The sequence below is a fragment of the Pelodiscus sinensis genome, chromosome 5, assembly GCF_049634645.1.
Source record: "Pelodiscus sinensis isolate JC-2024 chromosome 5, ASM4963464v1, whole genome shotgun sequence".
Taxonomy (NCBI): domain Eukaryota; kingdom Metazoa; phylum Chordata; order Testudines; family Trionychidae; genus Pelodiscus; species Pelodiscus sinensis.
The window spans coordinates 101,611,135-101,631,999 of record NC_134715.1 but is presented as its reverse complement, the minus strand read 5'-3'; the positions used below and the strand labels follow the sequence as shown (position 1 = coordinate 101,631,999).

The following is a 20,865-nucleotide window of genomic DNA, read 5'->3' as shown; positions in this document are numbered from 1 at the left end:
CCACAGCTACCCTAAGACTTTTGCCAGTAATAGTTATGTTGCAAAAAAGCCCAATTATATAAAAATAACAAAATCACACCCTTAACTGACGCTGGTATGCTTGCATACATTTCTACATATTGGCCTATAAGTAAATACAATTCAATTAGCAATTTGTATGTTCTGATTTTGTAATATTTGAAATCCCTCCATTATCCTTCTTTCTTTTATAAATCACAATCCTAAACAGCCAATAGTATCCAAGTGTTTTTTCAGAGCAAGATCCTAGCACTTATTTAGGGTTGTTAAATATTGTTAATCTAAAATTATATTGTTTCTATTCACAAGCAAGTTGTGAAATAATTTTACTTAGGTCTTCATATAGATATTAAACAGAGCTAAACATTTTATATTTGATTATGGAAAAGTCAGAGATATGGAGAGATACATGGCCTTTTCCCTGAATTTAATAAAGCCTGGGTTTTAAAGAATAAACAGAAGAATAGATACTTAATAGTCCTTAATACAGATCAACATGATCTAGTGAAGTAAGCATGACATTAGAAACTAGGTCTTTCCCAGCTCTAACACTGACTTCCTAGGGTTGTGATCAAAACACATTCTCTGTGACTTTGTTTTCCCCATCTGTGAAATGGGGTAATAATACTTACTGTTCCATGAGGTGTTGCGATGATTAGATAAAGTACTTTGAAGTTACAAGCTTAGTAGACATAAGTATTAATGCATTATAAACTGCTATAATGGCAAATAAATTCAAATATACCTATAATTCTTTTACCTGATCTCCTTTTATAGCATGTTGATCAAAAGATGTCTTTAGTGCAATATCACTATAATAGGCATATGATAATTCCAAGTCTAATGGATAATTGTTAATGCCTTTGTAATGTTTATACCCAAGATTCATCACAGAAAGTCTCTCACTCCCCTGAGCACCAACCAAACTGTAAAGGAGCCCCTGGGAAAAATCAACAAACACATACAAGAATTAGTTGGACAGCTAACAAGTTTGCCTAGTATTAACTATAGTGATGTGGTCACACAGACTTTACAAAATGAGTGAAGTGCATCTGCATTATTGGCTGATATAATTGGTGTATCAGGTGAAACACCCAAACAAAAAGCAATTGGGATTTCTTTTATAAAGAAAGCGATAAAAGAAACCCTATGACATTTCTACTGAACATACATCATGAGCATTACTGCCCATCATCTTGCCACACTAGACCAGTGGTTCTCAACATGGGCCATATGGCTCCCCAGGGGGCCACGCCTTACTTCTAGGGGGCCACATGGAAAAAAACCAGAACATTAGGGGGCCATAGTAAGTTTCTGAGGGGGCCACCCTAACTTAACTGCCAAGCGTATGATGCATGAGGCTCAGAAGGGGGCCATGAGCAAAAAAAGGTTGAGAAACACTGCACTAGACAACCTTCCTATATAGTGCAGATGCTAATCCTGGGAGAACCAAAAGGCACCAGTTTATAATTGGAACAATAGGGGATAGGATTTTTGCAGACTCTCAAAACTCTACTATTGTTGAAGTCAATGGGAGTTTTATCACTGAACATTGTAGAAGAGATTGAGGCCATAATGGTGCACTTTTAAAAAATCTTACTGTAAGGGTCTGCCTGCACTAATGACCTGTGGCTGAGGTTATCAGCAATTGGTAGCATTTTTTAAATATCTGAAGGGGACCCAGAAAGGAAATTAGCAGTGAGCATGTTTGTAGTTTGGACAAGATGAGACCGAAGTCTCAGTTTCTCTTTCTTCAATACAAAGTGGTAAACTTTGCCTCAGATTAATGTTTTGGGAGCACCTTTTAACTTCACCTCCTGATATACTGACTAGTTCTTCAGAAACAAGAAGGAGTCTTGTGGCATCTTAAAGACCAACCAATTTATTTGGGCATAAGCTTTTGTGGGTAAAAAACACTTCCTCAGATGCATTTAATGAAGTGGTTTATACCCACAAATGCTTATGCCCAAACAAATCTTTTGGGGTGTGTCTGGACCACAGGGTTTTTTCGGAAAAAAATGGCCTTTTTTAGAAAAAATTTCTCCTGCGTCTAGACTGCTGCCGTGTTCTTTCGAAAGTAAATCGAAAGAACACGGCAGTTTTTTCGATCGCAGAAAACCTTGTTTTAGGAGGAGTAATGCCTTTTTTCGAAAGTGCTCTTTCGAAAAAAGGCACTATGTAATGCAAACTGTGCTGTTTCGAAAGAGAGCATCCAGACTGCCTAGGAGTTCTCTTTTGAAAAAGTGGCTTGCTTTTTCGAAACTACTGGTTGTACTCTAGATGCTCCTTTTCAAAAGAGGCTTTTTCGAAAGTATCTTTCAAAAAAGCCTCTTTCGAAAGAGGATTGCAGTCTAGACGTAGCCTTGCTCTTTAAGGTGCCACAGGACTCCTCATTGTTTTTTGCAGATACAGACTAACATGACTGTCCCACTGAGACTAGTTCTACAGAGACATTGGGCTACCCCAACATTCTTTGTGTATTTTATAATTTTGTACCATTTCATAGTTAAATTGCTGTCACCAAGTTCATTATAAAACAGCCTCCAGTTTCATACATATCTCTTTCTTCTTCTCAGATCCTCACTTCTTTCTGTTTGACCTTGTGAAATTACAACGATATTCTGACCCTTATGATTAATTTGAAAAAGTTTGGAGTTTAGATCCTTTTCTAAAACTTTTGGGAGTTTTCTCTTTCCTCCCAGTCTCAATATTATGCTCTTGCACAACAGACCCCAGGATCTTTTTTTCTTTTAGTCCTATATAGTCTTGTTCCTCCAGGAGACCATCACTATGCCCTGCCCAGTGCCTAGACTTTTCGATGGGAATAACTGTGACCTGCTCTCCCTATTAGCTCAAGGATACTTTCTCATCACAGGTTGCAGGGGCGAGCTAGCAGATCAACTTGTTCCTGTCTATATTTCTGAAGGCTGCAAGCTGGCCTGCACTTCCATGTGGAGTTCAATATGGATGAAAAGTAGCTCCTCATCCTGTCTCTTCAGAGGCCTAGAAGGACTGTCCCTCCATCTCAGTTCACTTTGCTGCTCTCTTTTAGGAGTGATCAATCAATCCATTTCCCCATTAGCAGTAGGACAGAGAAGTTCCTCCATTAGGTTCCACTGCTCTTAGCATATATATTCAGTGTATATTCAGAAATACCTTTGGCCAGCTACCTATTAAAGGTGCAAGGTAAAGGAAGCCAATTGGCCATGCCCTGAGAAGGAGACCAGATTTGGGGAAGACCATCAAAATGTCTTTCTTGTATTTTTTGAAGGAATTAATTTCATCTGAGATGATCAGATACACTGATAACATTACCTGCAAAGGGTCTATGGGCACAGCAAGTCCTGTTTCAAAAATAACTGCAAGGAAAAAGGAAGCTTTATGGTATCCACAGCAGCTAGAATCCATCAGAAAAGGGACGGAGGAGTTCAAGTAGTGTAGCCCATCAGCTCTGGAAAGACTTTTTGCCACCTTCTCAAATATATTCTGGCCGACTTCTAGAACTGTATCATTTTGGTTTTCTGATGCTAAAAAATACACCACAAGATGCAGAATTATTACATGTGAAAACAGATTGAATCAAAATGCTAACCGTGTAACGGTGATTTATTTTTATTGGACAAATTCTGCTATCCTTATGCTCAAAAATACCTTCCTCTTCAGCAGCACCACTGAAATCAAAGAAATTCTTAGAGTAAGGTACTACCAAACATGAATAAGGATAAATCATAACCGGGCCACTACCAAACATGAATAAGGATAAATCATAACCGGGCCACAACATGACTGTAAGTCAGATAATTTCACAGTTTAAATTAATAGAACTTGTTTGAACAGTAAGGGTACGTCTAGACTACAGGCTTTTGTCAACAGAAGTTTTGTCGACAAATACTGTCGACAAAGCTTCTGTCGACAAAGAGCGTCTAGACTACATCCAGTTCTGTCGACAAAGCAAGCTGCTTTGTCGACATGACAGTGTAGACGGAAAGGACAGGTTAGATACAATAATGTCTTCTGTCGACAGAACTCTGTCAACAAAAGGTGTTATTCCTCGTAAAATGAGGTTTACCAGCGTCGACAAAACTGCTGAGTTCTGTCGATGTTATGTCGACAGAACTCAGCGGTAGTGTAGATGCAGGTTTAGTTTTGTCAACAAAAGTCCACTTTTGTCGACAAAACCCTGTAGTCTAGACACACCCTAAGATATTAGTCAACTTGAATAATGGAGGCTAAAGCTGACCATAACTGAGCATTTTAAAAATTGCCTGCATTTTGCTTTAGGACACTCAAACCCTATGTGTTCCTGTGTTTCCATCTTTTATGTCGTGTGCATTCCTCATTTGCAATGGGATATGTGCAAATTATAGGTTAAGCTTGACCTTCCTGCCTTAAGTTAAGTGATATGAAAAAAAAAACCCCTCTGCAACATGAGGAAAGGACAAAGCGTGCCAGCTTCTAAGGGAGACTGTATAGTAACTTCAGAAAGACAAAAGAAAGGCATGATTACCATCAGATGAACTGAAATCCATTTCTCTCAGCAGTTTGAACAAGCTGTGGTATTTCTCCCTTAGCTCTTTTCCCCAGATAAAGGCATCACATTTGGATTTATCCCCATATTTGTAGTACAGCTCTGAATAATAGTTTTCATGGATACCTGAACAAAATGAAAAAATCAAAGAAACTATTTGACCTCTGTGATGCGGTGTAGCAGTCATGCACTGTGGAAGCAAAGTTTAACCAGGCTCATATGGCTGAAGAAATCCTGTCCCGCAGCCCTGCAGGGCATGCTTGGACTGCAGCCCAGGAATAAAGGCCTGGAGAGAGGAAGAAAGTATTGTCAGGGCTCCTGAAGTCAAACCACCAGTGGGACCAGACCTGGAGACCAGCCAGCGAGACACCAGAGACACTGCTGAGGATCTGGAAGGACCCTGGACAGAGGCCAGCAGAGATGGATAGGAAATAGCCCAGGGCAGGAGGTTGGATTCCAAGGAACTTGGCATGTTGCAGAAGGATTCCCCACCAAGTTAGTGGTGGACCATACCACCGCTGATAGGGCCCTGGGCTAGGACCCGGTGGAGTAGGGTGAGCCTGAGTCCCCCTACTCCCTTCTCAATTCCCAATCCATGAGGCCTGCACCTGCTTCTGCAGACTCTGGCTGCTAGGCCACGCTGCCTCAGCGAGAAGGGTGCTTGTAATTGACTCTAGCTGCTAGGCCGCACTGCCCTAGTGAGGAGGCTATAGGTTTACGACAGTGGCTGAAGTACTATATGCTGTGGAGTTGGGGTGTGATTTCAGGAGCCTCAGAAACTTAGCAGCTCCCCCGAGAGGGGGGGGAGATGCACCACCCTACAACAATCTCATAAATTAACAGGTCTTTGGAAGCATCTTATATGTAAAAGATTTTCCTAAGGTGGATCAGAAAGTGATATGTAGGATGGGAAGAGGAAAGAGACAGAAAACAGTGAAAAACTGCAAATTTTGGTACAGCTAGTTTTTAAAAAATACAGATGATTTATGATAGCCTTTTCCATTGTCTTGCAGGACACACAATAATGTTGTGTATTCCAGGTGTCCCATATATATTCTTGAATGCTATAATAATTAATATTAATAAAGATACAGCTAGATTTACTTTACTCCAACATTATGGAACAGAATATATACTTTGGTATAAATTTTGCCTCTTGGCTGTTTCACATTGAGTAACTATTAAACAGTTCTTCTGGCATAATGAAAATTGTTGGGAATTTTAAAAATGTGTATGCAGCTGCAGCTACTTGTTTTCTAATATTGTAAAACATTGTGAATTTGATGTAATACTCAAGACTAGTGATGATGTTAGCAAGTGAGTAATCAGCTAATCATGTAGCCGACATAATTTCTATTGACATTTCGATTAGTCAATAAGGGTATGTCTACACTAGCCCCCCACTTCAAACTAGGGAGGCTAATGTAGGCATTTGAAGTTGCAAATCAAGCCCAGGATTTAAATATCCCGTGCTTGATTTGCATCTTCCTGGCCAATCACCATTTTTGAACTTTACAAGACCGGACTAACTGCCCGTGTCTACACACGGCAGGGACCCAGTATTTCAAATTAAAGCCCCTAAATCGAACTACCTGTTAAACCTCCTTGCAGGAGGAATAACAGGTAGTTCAATTTAGGGTTTTAATTCAAAATACCAGCTCCCTACCGGGTCCCAGACTTGTAAATTTCAAAAATGGTGACCGGCCGGGAAGATGCAAATCAAGCACGGATATTTAAATCCTGGGCTTGATTTGCAACTTCAAATGCCTACATTAGCCTCCCTAGTTTAGGGGGCTAGTGTAGACATACCCTAATTGAGGAAGCCTCCAGAAGCTGCCCCCGCTGTGGCTCGGCAGTTTAAATGTTGTAAGAGCCAGGTGGGCAGGCAACCTGGCTCCTACTACATTTAAACTGCAGAGCTTCAGCGAGGGTAGGTTCTGGACCTGGCTCGTGTCAAGTCCAGCAGGACTTGTGTGCGAGGGATCCCAGTAAGGAGCTTGGACCCCCAACACACAGGGGCTGCTGCCACAGCAGCTTGGGTTCATGGGCAGCCCAGGCCACCGAGGTCAGGGGATGTTGCCAGAGAAGCCTCTGTTTGTGGCCAGCCCTGCCCTCTGTAAACAGAGGCTTCTCCAGCAGCATTATTAACCTGGAATAATTTTATTGTTCATTTTATTTGTGTTTCTTCTTACGGGAGAAAATAATTAACTGTATTGGAAAGAAACCTTTCCAGAACAGAGAAACACAGTATTACCTTTCAGCAAGCAAGATGGAGAAGAAAAACTATTTTTTTCTTACATGGTGGAATTCATATTTTTTAATTAAAATCATCATCAATCCACACTCTGTCTGATAAAAGCAAAGCAGGGGAGAATTCAAGAACAAGACATATTAATATTTGGATCCTGAAGTTTAGTACTTACAATCTTTTTGAGCCATTCGGCCTTGCTTTACAAGGTGTCCATACCCTGATACTATCTCTTGGATGTCTGCACATCTCTCATAGTACAGTTCAATCTGTTCCATAATCTTTTTGTCATAAAAAGGATTAGAAATCTAGACAAAGGCAAATGACCATTATATAGCAATGCTGGTAACGACAATTGCTGTGGATATCTGCATTTTTCTAGGAAAATATATCATAGAGTCTGAATTTAAGGTCTGAAAGGATCACTAGATCCATCCAGTCTGACATGGTGTATATCACAGGACACCACCACCCAAGACTCCACCCACTAACCCCCCAAAAACAATCTTGGAGCAAAGTACTACAGCCCACCGATTTTATAGTCTCTCCCAACTCTTCCCCATCCTGGAAAGTCCACTGCCTTCAGTTCTAGGAGATAGGCAATCTCCATTAATTTAAATTTAATTTAAATGTCTGAATGCAGGACATGATCTTTAGGGAAACTCTCTGTTCTGAGACAGGAAGATCTTTCCTCTTCTCTGCAACACCTATGAGTAGTTGAATAGTTTTCTGAAATCACTTAGTCCACTGGAAGCAAATGTACATCTGATGTCTAGTGAGTGGAGCCTTGTCTGTTCCCTGATGATATACAGTTTTGGATAGAAGATGAGTGGGAAGACATACTGATTACTATGGAGATGTGAAACTATCTTTGGGAGGAAAGCTGGATGAGGAAGCAATTAGACCTTAAAGGATACCACGTATTGTGATTCTTAAATGAGGGCACGGATCTCTGAGACTCTTCTGGCAGAAATAATGGCCACTAGAAAGGTCACTTCCAGAACAGGTAAAGCAGAGAGCTCATTGTTAGTGGGTCAAATGGGGGTGTCATGTTACTGGATTTTAAGGGGAGCAGCCAGATCATGGCTGCACCCAGAAGGGGGGTATTTTCCCCAAAAGTTGATACAAAGGAGGCCATGTGAGGTGTCAAATGAAGGCTTACCTTCTACTGATTCTGTATATGCTATTCATATACTTGTATATTGTCTGTGTGTGGAGTTATAAATATGTCCTCTGTATTGATGCTGGAAAATTCTCTGTCTGAGGCAGAATGATGGGCCAGGAAGATTTGCTCAATGGCTATGCTGATGAGCGAGGATTCAGGTACAATAGATCTCTAAATGCCAAAGACACACCTGGGGAATGAAGCCATAGGCCTGGCCGCTGACCATGTGATTCTCTAGCTTGGAAGAGACCAAGGAGGTATATAAGTGCCATGTGGCATCCTCCATTTTTTGGTCTCCATTTTTGTTCCGAATCCCAGATGCAGCCTTGCGGGGAATAACGAGCCGGAAAGAACCGTGGACCCATCCTGACACAGGATGTACACCAGAGACTTTTAAGATAGCAGTTTATTGCATCTCTGCTAAGAGCCTGTATCATGAACTGGGTGATTCGATGCATGTAATATATTATCCTTTAACAAACTTATTCTCATGCTTTTCTTTCTTTTAGTAATAAACCTTTAGATTTTAGATTCTAAAGGATTGGCTCAGCGTGGTCTTGTGGGTAAGATCCAGAATGTAAATTGACCTGGGAACTGTGGCTGGTTTCTTGAGAGCGGGAAGAACCCGTTCAGGGTAGGTGAGATTGGGTTCTATAACCCCTCACCTGTGTGCAGGCCTGGGACTGATTGGGGCACAGGAAGAGCTGCGGTGTCAGAGGGGTTTTGCTCATGAGGCTTCTGGCTGGCTAGGTAGGCAGCTGAAGTGCTCTGTGTGACTGGTTTGTGGCCTATTTGGGAAGGGCCTCCAGTTTGTGGCTGTAAGGAGCCCCGAATTTGAGCAATTCACCCTGAGTGGATGCCCTCAGCAGTGCCCAGACCCGGCCCTGTCTGTCACTTCCAGGAGAGGTAGAGCAGAGAGCTCAGATGAGGGTCTTGTCAAATGAGGGTCTTGTCAATTTTGATAATATCAGGTTGAGGACCCAGGGAGGGACTGGTTGATGTACCTGGGGGCACAATCTCTTAAGGCCTCTAAAAACCAATTACAGATGCAGTTTGAAAACACAGAGAGTGCAGAACAGTAGCTGGAGCTCACCTTACTGAGGCTGATGTGCTCAGTGTTAAGTCCAAGTGACCCAGCTCCAAGAGATGTCTTAGTGCTGCCTGCATGAGGATAAATTTCTGGTCTGGTGTCTCTATCCTCTTTGGTGTGAGGCCTAAATTCTTTACAGGTCTTATATCATTCCCTCATGTGAGCTTCCTACAAGTGTTTAAGATGGTTGGAATGGCAGTCACTCACAAGCAAATGCTAAAAGCTCAGAGACCAAGACATGCCTGGCACCAGACAGAGACTAACTCAGGTTAGCAAAACTCTGCTTAGTGATCTAATAACAGAAATAGATTGCAAGGACAAGGTAGTTTCAGTGACTGTCATGGGCAGTAAAAAGGAACCGAAGGGGCTGTGGGTTGGTGGGACTCTTTATACCGATGCTATGAGTGCACGACTCCAGGGAACACCAGAATTGAATGAACACAAACCTTGAGGGAAAACTTTCTGGCAGCTGTTCTCAGAGTGAGTGCACATGCCACTGGAATGGACACATGCAAGCACTTGAAGAAGGACTATTTACAACAAAACTATATCATGCTTTTTGCACTTGTTTTGAGTCAGATGGCATGATGCAGATCATACCAGACCATACTGAGCAGTCAGTGTAGACCAGGATGCAATGGGCAATGGGCTGCAATCAATAGGACGTTTGCTATTAAAATTTTAAGGAAGGCAGAATTTCATCCCTTGTGTTCAATATCATGTCAGCTATAACTAAAGAGCACTCCGCATTTTTTAAAATATCAAGACACTTAAAATCTATTAGCAGGTATACACATATTGTAGGCATCTAAAGTAACTAGATCTTAACAGAACCCATGATCACATATTGATGAAACTCTTAAATTCAACAAATTCAACACTCAAATTCAACCTGTTAGTGACAGGTTATGTTTGCTGTTGCTTCCGTAAGGGTCTGATCTTGTCATCAGTCTTTACTCAGAACTCTGTGACATCAGTGGAAACTCCGTAAATGACATGATGGCTGAACTTGGCCTCAATACTTTGACACATGCAAACTACATGTACCTGTTTTCCTTCCAGAATATTGAGACGGTAGTATTTCATGGGTCCAAAGAACCCTTCAATGCCAGGTGCGTACCCACTGCCTCCAAGGACAAAGTATCCAGCCGTGTCATCATAATAGAAATCTTCTCTAAAACTAGAAAGCAAGACAGATCAATACTCTGTGAATTTGAAGGTATCATAAAGCAAACAATAACCCTGTCGTAGTTTGGAAGAGACTACTTTAAATTCATCCCAAACATCTACTTCTGTTCCCTATCTTTTAACTCTCTCTTTGGAACAACACAAATGAAGGAGCTACCCCGACTGTGCATACTAGAGACATGGTCCTCATGCCCCTGAAGCTGAAGGAAATTTTGTCCTCTACTTAAGAGGAACAGATCTGGACCTTACTGTTGAAATCCTGGCTCCTTTAAGTCAATGGCAGTTTTGCCATTGATTTCAGTGGGGCCAAGGTTTCACCTTAAGAGCCTGATTCAAAGCTCACTGAAGTAAATTTTACTGTATTAGTTTAAGTGGTCTTTGATCAGAACCCATGAACCAGACTGCAATACCTATACTTATGCTGAGCAGTAACTTACATCTCAAATAGTCCCATTAACTTCAGAAAGATTACTCATGATGTATTTAACATGTGTACAGGTAATATAATGTTGCCCTATGATTATTGTTGTGTCATGAGTGAGCAGATGAACAGTGTCAGAGAGGTAGGGTATAAATATTTGGAAAAGCAGTTTTGGATTCAGTTACACCCCTCTCTCCTGCCATAGCTCCGCTCCACAACCAAAAACCGATCTCATTATTATGCAAAGGGTAAAATTACTCTTACTTAAAAGACTGATGCTGGTAACTTTTCATATTCTTCCCAGAACAGGTTACTTCTATCTAAAGGAATGGAAAATATTAAATATTAGTTGTGATAGACTAAGTATTGCAGGCTAACTGCCATAATATAACTCGATATACATTAGCTTTTAGTTTTGTAATTTGCATCCTGTTTCATCTTTTGATATTTTAAGAAGGACACAGTCAAATAGCCTGATGGGATTTTCAAAAACACCTGTCTTGGAGGGGAGTGTAGAGGTGTGCCTTGTAGAGAAGTTGCTCCCAGCCTTGTAGTGGTCCTGTGGAGACTTCTGCAGGGCTAGACCAGGCCATGCTGCTTCCATCCATCTTAGGTACATATTGGACTCCCACTGCTGTAATATCTGAGTGCCTCACATAGTATGCATTTACCCTCCCAACATCCCTCTGAGATAGGGGCTATTGTTAAAGATGAGCAACTGAAGCACAGCCAGACTAAGCAACTTGACTCTGGCAGAGCAGGGAATGAAGCCTGAGTCTTCTAAGTTCCAGGTTATCACTCTAAGCTCTGGACTGTCCTCCTCATCTGACTTTGTTGCTCCTGTCTTTCCATAGGGTATGTCTTTTACTACCCGCTGTACTGACAGGCAGCAATCAATTCAGTGGGGGGAGAATGTCAATTTATCATGTCTAGTACAGATGCAATAAATCCACTACGGAGTACTCTCCCATTGACTCCGGTACTCCAGCAAAACAAGAAGAGTATAAACATACCGCAGTAAGAAGACCTAAGTATGTTGACTTTAGCTACATTGTTCATGTAGCTGAAGTTGTGTAAATTAGGGCAACAGCCCGCAGTAGTATAGACAAGGCCATAGTTTCAGGAGCTTTGATGAACCTTTTTATGCTCCCTTCATATCAACTCATAGAGAGAAGCATCAAATTTTACTTCAAATCTATGTTAACTAACTCAGCCCTAAGAGTGCAGAATAATATCTTGAGATAGCCATCCAAGTGACAATATGCAATCCTCTTCAACAGGAAATGACTTATTCACCTAATGTTAATATTGACAATAACATTCACATTTGCACCTTGAACTGGGCTTCTGGCCAAATCCACTCCTGCTTCGAGGAGTGAAGGCCAAAATTACACAGCACAATTTAAGCAAGCTAAAACAAAAACACCTAAAATTATTCAGCAAAACATTTTTTTTAATTTCCTATTTAAATAGTAGAAAAGAAGACAAAACACATGTTAAAATGAGGTAGTCATTTAAATTAAAAATAAATGTACATTTCTATTTTATTTCTTTGAAAAAAAATCAGGCAGCTTTGTAAAACCTTGGCCTTCCCCATTTATATATTTATAGACAGATGCCTGGAGTTAAGGTTGTACAACTTAAGGTTGAATGTGCGGGACTGGGAGATGGGTTGGAAATGGGGGGGACTACGGCCTATAATGGCAAGGAGAAAGGAGGGTCAGGGCACAACAGGGAGGCAAGATCAAATCAGTATCTTAGATGCCTATATACAAATGCGAGAAGTATGGGTAATAAGCAGGAAGAACTGGAATTGCTAACCAATAAATACAACTATGATATCATTGGTATTACAGAAACCTGGTGGGATGGGACGCATGATTGGAATATTGGTATGGAAGGGTACGGCTTGCTCAGGAAGGACAGACAGGGAAAAAAGGGAGGAGGGGTTGCCTTGTATATTAAAAATGTACACACTTGGACTGAAGTGGAGATGAACGTAGGAGATAGCTGTGTAGAGAGTCTCTGGGTTAAGCTAAAAGGGGTAAAAAACGAAGGTGATATCATGCTAGGAGTCTACTACAGGCCACCTAGCCAGGTGGAAGAGGTGGATGAGGCCTTTTTTAAACAATTAACAAAACTATCCAAAGCCCAAGATTTGGTGGTGATGGGAGACTTCAACTATCCAGACATATGTTGGGAAACTAACACAGCGAGGCACAGGCTATCCAATAAGTTTCTGGACTGCATTGGAGACAACTTTCTGTTTCAGAAGGTTGAAAAAGCTACCAGAGGAGAAGCTGTTCTGGATTTGGTTTTAACAAATAGGGAGGAACTAGTTGAGAACTTGAAAGTGGAAGACAGTATAGGGGACAGTGATCACGAAATAATAGAGTTCATGATCTTAAGGAAAGGTAGAAGGGAGACCAGCACAATTGAGGTTATGGATTTCAGGAAGGCAGATTTTGATAAGCTCAGAGAACTTGTAGGTAAGGTCCCATGGGAAGCAAGACTGAAGGGAAAAACAACTGAGGAGAGTTGGAAGTATTTCAAAGGGACGTTGTTAAGGGCCCAAAAGCAAACAATTCCGCTGTGTAGGAAAGATAGAAAATATGGCAAAAGACCAGCTTGGCTTAACAAGGAGATCTTGCATGATCTCAAAATAAAAAAGGAGTCATATAAAAAATGGAAACTAGGACAACTAACAAAGGATGAATATAGGCAAGCAACACGGGAATGCAGGGGCAAGATTAGAAAGGCAAAGGCACAAAATGAGATCAAACTAGCTACAGGCATAAAGGGAAACAAGAAGACCTTTTATAAATACATTAAAAGCAAGAGGAAGACCAAGGACAGGGTAGGCCCACTGCTTAGTGAGGAGGGAGAAGCAGTAACAGGGAACTTGGAAATGGCGGAGATGCTCAATGACTTCTTTGTTTCGGTCTTCACCGAGAAGTCTGGAGGTGTGCCTAACGTAGTGAATACAAGCAGAGAGAGGGTAAGTTTAGAAGATAGGATACACAAAGAACAAGTTAAAAATCACTTAGGAAAGTTAGATGTCAGCAAGTCACCAGGTCCTGATGAAATGCATCCCAGGATACTCAAGGAGCTGATAGAGGAGGTATCTGAGCCTTTAGCTATGATCTTTGAAAAATCATGGCAGACAGGGGAGATTCCAGAAGACTGGAAAAGGGCAAATATTGTGCCCATCTATAAAAAGGGGAATAAGAACAACCCAGGAAATTATAGACCGGTCAGTTTAACGTCTGTCCCAGGGAAGATAATGGAGCAGGTAATTAAGGAAATCGTATGCAAACACTTGGAAAGTAATAAAGTGATAGGGAATAGCCAGCATGGGTTTGTGAAGAACAAGTCATGCCAAACTAATCTGATAGCTTTCTTTGATAAGATAACGAGCCTTGTGGATAAGGGAGAAGCGGTGGATGTCATATACCTAGACTTTAGTAAGGCATTTGATACGGTCTCGCATGATATTCTTATTGATAAACTAGGCAAATATAACTTAGATAGGGCCACGATAAGGTGGGTGCATAATTGGCTGGATAACCGTAGTCAGAGAGTTGTTGTTAACGGTTCTAAATCCTGCTGGAAAGGGATAACAAGTGGAGTTCCTCAAGGGTCTGTTTTGGGACCCGTACTATTCAATATCTTCATCAATGATGTAGATATTGGGATAGAGAGTACTCTTATTAAGTTTGCAGATGATACCAAACTGGGTGGGGTTGCGACTTCTTTGGAGGATAGGGACATAATTCAAAATGACCTTAGCAAGTTAGAGAAATGGTCAGAGGTAAACAGGATGAGGTTTAATAAAGAGAAATGCAAAGTGCTCCACTTAGGAAGGAACAATCAGTTCCATACATACAAGATGGGAAGCGACTGTCTAGGAAGGAGCATGGCGGAAAGGGATCTAGGGGTCATAGTGGACCACAAGTTGAATATGAGTCAACAGTGTGATGCTGTTGCAAAAAAAGCAAATATGATTCTAGGTTGTATCAACAGGTGTGTTGTAAGCAAAACTCGTGAAGTCATTCTGCCGCTCTACTCTGCACTAGTTAGGCCTCAGCTGGAGTACTGTGTCCAGTTCTGGGCGCCACATTTCAAGAAAGATGTGGAGAAATTGGAAAGGGTACAGAGAAGAGCGACAAGAATGATTAAAGGTCTAGAGAACATGACCTATGAAGCCAGGCTTCATGAACTGGGCTTGTTTAGTTTGGAAAAAAGAAGATTAAGGGGGGACATGATAGCGGTTTTCAAATATCTAAAAGGGTGTCACAAGGAGGAAGGCGAAAATTTGTTCCTCTTGGTTTCTGAGGACAGGACAAGGAGTAATGGGCTTAAAGTGCAGCAGGGGAGGTTTAGATTGGACATTAGGAAAAAATTCCTAACTGTCAGGGTGGTCAAATATTGGAATAAATTGCCAAGGGAGGTGGTGGAATCTCCCTCTCTGGAGATATTTAAGAACAGGTTAGATAGACATCTGTCAGGGATGGTGTAGGTGGAGCTTGGTCCTGCCTTGAGGGCGGGGGGCTGGACTCGATGACCTCTCGAGGTCCCTTCCAGTCCTATTATTCTATGATTCTATGATTCTATGATTAACTATTTTCATTTAAAGTGTAATTTTCAGTTTTGTCAATATTTTTACTTTTGGAGCTAAACTGGACGGTGGAGTTCTTTTAATCCATGAATTTGGTTTTTTTTTTTAAACTTTGAGTGAAACCAATTCAGCCGTTTTCAGGAATAAAGAGAATAAATGTACATATTTAAAAGATACAAACATTTTGAAGAGTTCTTGTGTTTTAGTGGTTTATTATAGAGATTAGAAGTGGGGCAGGGAGAGTGACCTAGATGTGCCTTTTAGTGAGCTGGCGTAAACTGACTGTGGTTTGTTAACGTTATAAGGTTGTAAAATTTGAATTTCATCTAAGGGCAGTGGATTTTGTAATGTGACCTCACAACAGTACTCTACTGGTTCTCTAAATGAATGCAAAGCTTAGGAAACTGAATAGGGGGTATGACTATTTAGTTCTATAGGAGTGAAAGATGCTGGGAGATTTGCTTCTGGTAAGGGTAACTTTTAGAATATTGAAAGATACAGGAGCTGGAGGAAGAGAAGGTGAAAGTGTACTTAATAGATGGAAAAACAAACACAGAAACCAGTCCTTCATTGCACTGGAAAACTTTCTCTTTTCTAGCACCAGCCACAGCTACACTAGAGCTAGCAATGACTACTAAGGTGTGTGGTTTGTGTGATAAACATTGGCTTCTAAATCAAAAAACCTCGTTTCAAATCCTACCACCTATTTTCAAATCTCAGATCTCTCATTCTTTTGCTGTGAGAATATGTGGAAATCATATAACCTCTATTTGACCATTCTGTAAAAGGGGATAGTGGTAGAATAACCAAATATAAATAGCCCTCTGCCAACCCCGAGAGTAGTACCCTCGTCATCAGCTATAAGATGGCAGTGTGACATCAGACATACCTGTCCTCCATTAAAAGAGAGATCTAGTCGAAACCACTGTTTCAGAGAAAGGCTGAAGCTAGTTTTCACAGCAAGGTCTTCTCCTTTGACCAGATGCATCTGTATATGAACATAACCTGACAAACACAGCAACAAATGAAAACAAGGAAATGAGTATAAAAACACAAAAATATTAAAGCTAAGGCTAGCTTCCTAAATGTCATTCACAATAACCCTGTCCTGTAAAGCAATGCAGTGATAAATTGACTGTACTACTAAGAATCACAGAAATCAGATTAACAGAATTCAAGATTTTAACATCAGAATGGAGTATTACGATCATCTAGTCTGAAGCCACCAGAGAGAGAGAGAGAGTGAGTTTGATGCTCTGCATAACATGGGACTGATACTTTTATTTAAAAATAAACTATAGCTCAATTAAAGCAGGCTTGATGTAAGGATTATTGAAATTCTGTTATACATTGGATATTTTTTGTTTTCAAACACACAGGGCCAAAATGAAGCATTCTGCCAGACATGAGTTTAGCACAATAGACATGAAAAAACTGTTTGTAAATGTCATTCTTTGTTATGGGACAGGGACGGTAAGGTAACTCTATAAAGCCTTATACTATTATTACCTTCTTCATTCAGAAATACAGCAGGAGTACTATACATTTCTTCTGGGTCAATAAAGTAGAATATTCCACACAGATTCTTTTCGCAGTGATTGAGTAAATAAAGCCAAACTGAAATAGTAAACCTGCATAAGTACAAAAGAAAGAAACAACCCACTCTGAGGAGATGGATCATATTGATTTTTACATTCTACATTTTTTTAAGAAAAAAACAACAAATGGTCTGGTAGCACTTTAGGGTATGTCTACACAGCAAAGTTATTTCAAAGTAACAGCTGTTATTTCGAAATAACTTTACTAGCATCTACACAGCCAAACCGCTATTTCGAAATTAATTTGAAATAGCCGAGCGCTTATTTCAAATTTGGTAAACCTCATTCTATGAGGAATAACGCCAAATTCGAAATAGCTATTTCAAAATAAGTGCTGCGTAGACACATATCGAAATAGGGGGTCTCCAGCCTTCCTAGGGTGCCCTGGTGGCCACTTCAGTCTCAACCAAGAACACTCCTCTCCCTCCCACCTTCCCGGAGCCCTTAAAGGGGTTGACTCTGGCCACAGTGCCTGTGCCAGCTCCAAGCCTGCCAGCCCGGAGCCAGCAGTCACTGACCCAACCCAATGGCCCCAAAACATGAGCCAACAAGCCACTGGCAGCCAGCCCTCCACCACTCCCCAGGAGCAGTCTGCCAGCTCCCAGGAGCCTGCCAAGGCCCAGAGAAGGCGGGTGCCTTCCTGGTCCAAAGTGGAGATCGTGGTCCTTATTCAGGTTTGTGGGGGGGATGCCCCCAACACCCATGATCTCTGGGCTAGACAGAGGAACACGACCGTCTAAGGCAGGATAGCTGCCAGCCTGGCCACCAAAGGCCACATGCAAACCCAGGAGCAGGTTTGCATGAAAATCAAGTTGGTCCAGCGAGATCCCCAACCCTGAGCCCTGAGCTTCACTTCTCCCTTCTTCCCCTTGATTCCTCCTTCCAGCTCCCTCCTCCCAGGTTTCCCTCTCCCACCCTCTTTTCTCCCCTCTCCTGCCTCCTTTCCCCAGTCTCACCAGAGTTTCATTTCCCTTCCCTCCCCCCAGTTTTGTTCAATGAAGAGGCTTTGTTTTAATGAGCACATGTGTCTTTTATTGTACAGCAGGAAGGGAGGTTAGGGAGGGGTAAGTGGAAGGACGTGAGGGAGGAATGAGGCACAAGCCCCCAGTGGGGCACACCAGGGAGAGTGTTACTGCCTGCAGAACATGCTGCCAAGGTTGCAGCAACATGTCCAGGAGAAGCACCAGATTGCCCAGGGGTGGCTCCGGCTCCATGCTGCAGAGTGCTGTGGTGTCCTGAGTGAGGGCAACCAGAACACACAGAGAAAAAAATGCTTTGCTGTCCCTCAGCGAGGTAGGCAAGCAAGCAGGAAAACCTTAGAACCGGCTGTCTGGGGAGGGGGGGGTTGCCCTTTAAACACAAGTCTCAGATAGCCTCAGGCAGCAGCCACAAAAGGTAACTCCTGACCTGATGCCCTGCCAGAACTGGTTCTGGCCAGCCTTAAATGCAATTCAGCATCCAATCAGTGTGAACACGCTATTTCGAAGTAGCAAAACACTATTTTGAAATGCATTTTGTGTCTAGACGTGTTATTTTGAAATAAGCTATTTTGAAATAATGCTGTAGTGTAGACATACCCTTATAGACTAACAAAACATGTAGATGGTTTCATGAGCTTTCATGGGCACAGCCCGCTTCTTCAGATGACCAGAGTTTTGAATTTGGGATGTGAACACTCGAAATAAATAGTAGAGGGGAATGGGGGAGGGGGGCCAGGGAATAAGGGAGGAGGGTGGGAAACAGAGCATCAGTAAGTATCTGGGGAATAGATACTTAAACCTAAGCAGATAAAAATCAAAGGCACGTTTTCCACTTTAGTTTAGCAAAGCTCATGTACTCCTTTGATCTTCCAAACAGAAGTCAGGGAAGTTACAAGTGCTTGGGACAAAACAAGCCATCATAGAGGCTGAATGTAGCTACAGTGTATGAGCCACTGCTACCATGGCACATGAGCCAGCCATGCTACCAGGTGTAAAAAGACAAGGAGGTAGAAAGTGCATTAAAATAGAGCTTCTAGACATGGATGATATAAGAGCCCTATGTCTAGAACTACTAATTCTCATGGATCCTCAACAAGTTTGGCAGCCACATCTCTTGTCCATTAGTACACAAGGGTGATATACTAATCTAGTGATAATTTTCCATTTCCAAAACCATATGGCACAGAGGGAAGCTTAGGGAGAAACAGGAGACCAGAGAATGGGTGGAGATCCTCCTCTTTTCTCCTCAGATCCCTACATGAGACTAAAGAGCAATGGAGCTTGAGAAAGCTTCTGGAAAGGTGTTTGTGTTCTTCATTAAGTACAGCTTCTCTGTATGTCCTGGGAAGGTGTTTAGAAGCTGGGAGGCCTTATTTCTGTCCTTCTGGAATATTAAGAGGGAGCTCAACTTTATTTGGAGGAGAAGGGAGCTCAACTTTATTTGGTGTGGCAAATCTGAGCCCTATCACTTCTCCTCTGCTGAAAACCCCCTTATAAGCAACGAGAAGGCAAACTGCCCTATCACTTTCTTGAACTGGAGGATAGAGTCCCTTTACCTCAGTGTTTCTTAAACTTTTTAAGGCCGAGGAACACCAAACAATATTTTTTTTTATGAGGAACACCAAGGATTTTTGGTTGAGGAAAAAAAAATCTGGGGGGAAAAGGGTCGGGGAAAAATTATTAAGGAAAAAAAAGGGTCAGGAGGAAGTTATTGAGCAAAAAAAAAAAGTCACCCGCCCCTTTACGGGAGGCCATTTTAAATTCTGTTGTTCTCCACGGCACACCTCCAACTGCCTCGTGGCACACGGGTGTGCCTCAGAACACAGCTTAAGAAACACTGCTTTACCATGTAATTATTCTGTGCAAGGGTGGCTGTGAAAACAGATTTTAGCCTTTAGAAATTAAATATACTCATCTTCCAAGGTTTGCATTTGCTTACATTGGGTAATCGATCTGATGCTGTCTGATTGTCTCAAGCTCTCTATTGTGAAATTTCTTGAACTTCTTCACGATTCCTGTTTTCTCTCCGCTTGATGCATATGGAAAACTGAGGATCTCAACAGCATCTGCCAAATGTAATCATTCTTAGTTTGCCAAGAAATGTCAATCCACATTGACACCCCATGTTCACATACTGTTAAATGTTTAAATTAACTACCTTGAAACATAGGTCAAACATTATGATCTGACAGTTCACAAATACACAACAAATTCCTAATGTTTGGCCAACTCTCCTTTACACAATTTACTATAGCCTGAAGAAGGTTACTTATAGGGTCCATTCCTCATGGCTGTTTTGAAGCTAGAATCGGTGGTACTAAGGTAAGAAAAAAAGGGGGGGGGAGGGAATTGCAATAGTTAGATACAGATCTTCCCAATAGGAACCCAGTGAACTTCTGACAGAATGTTGGTTTCCCTAGATGCACCAAGATGTGTGCATCTATTCGATTTCTACACATATCCTGTATTCTGCAAGCTGTGTTTGGGGAACAATCATGGCTAAACCAAATCATGAGATGTTGTCACGTTGCATCTCAATGTGATAGCATACTTTTGTGATGCCACATTGGATCACAACATACGACGACTATACTAAGAACATACTAAAGAAGAAGCAACTCTTGGATCCCTTGCCATTTGAATATGTTATAGCAAATGCTCAGTTTTATTGGAGACAAACGTTTTGTTCACTAAAATGGCCTCATCACAGTTTTAGGCTAGAATAAAGTAAGAGCATACTAAACTACTTAGGAACAAAGTAGTACATGAATGTACTCCCATGGATTGCACTGGCAACAATACCAATGTAAGGGGCCATTAAAGCCTAATACAGGCAGTCCCCGAGTTACGCGAATCCGACTTACGTTGGATCCGCAGTTACAAAAGGGGCTTTTCTCGCCCCGGAGGACGCGAGCGGCGGGACGCCCAGATGCGCCACGGTCCCGCCGCCTGCGTCCTCTGGGGCGAGAAAAGCTGCTCCCCGTCTCCCTAGTCTGCTGGGGGGGAGCCCC

General features: G+C 41.8%; 1 protein-coding gene across 1 annotated transcript in view; it reads right to left on the bottom strand.

Moving 5' to 3' along the window:
• SEL1L3 (SEL1L family member 3) overlaps positions 1 to 20,865 on the bottom strand; it is a 65,579-nt gene that overhangs the window by 32,848 nt on the left and 11,866 nt on the right. The window contains exons 3-11 of the mRNA XM_006138169.4: positions 19,794 to 19,920; positions 16,786 to 16,907; positions 16,166 to 16,281; positions 10,923 to 10,978; positions 10,097 to 10,229; positions 6,970 to 7,102; positions 4,526 to 4,672; positions 3,334 to 3,545; positions 779 to 958 (exon numbers count right to left, since the gene is read on the bottom strand). Coding sequence (XP_006138231.1) covers positions 779 to 958; positions 3,334 to 3,545; positions 4,526 to 4,672; positions 6,970 to 7,102; positions 10,097 to 10,229; positions 10,923 to 10,978; positions 16,166 to 16,281; positions 16,786 to 16,907; positions 19,794 to 19,920 — 1,226 coding nt within the window. The remainder of the gene's footprint in view (positions 1 to 778; positions 959 to 3,333; positions 3,546 to 4,525; positions 4,673 to 6,969; positions 7,103 to 10,096; positions 10,230 to 10,922; positions 10,979 to 16,165; positions 16,282 to 16,785; positions 16,908 to 19,793; positions 19,921 to 20,865) is intronic.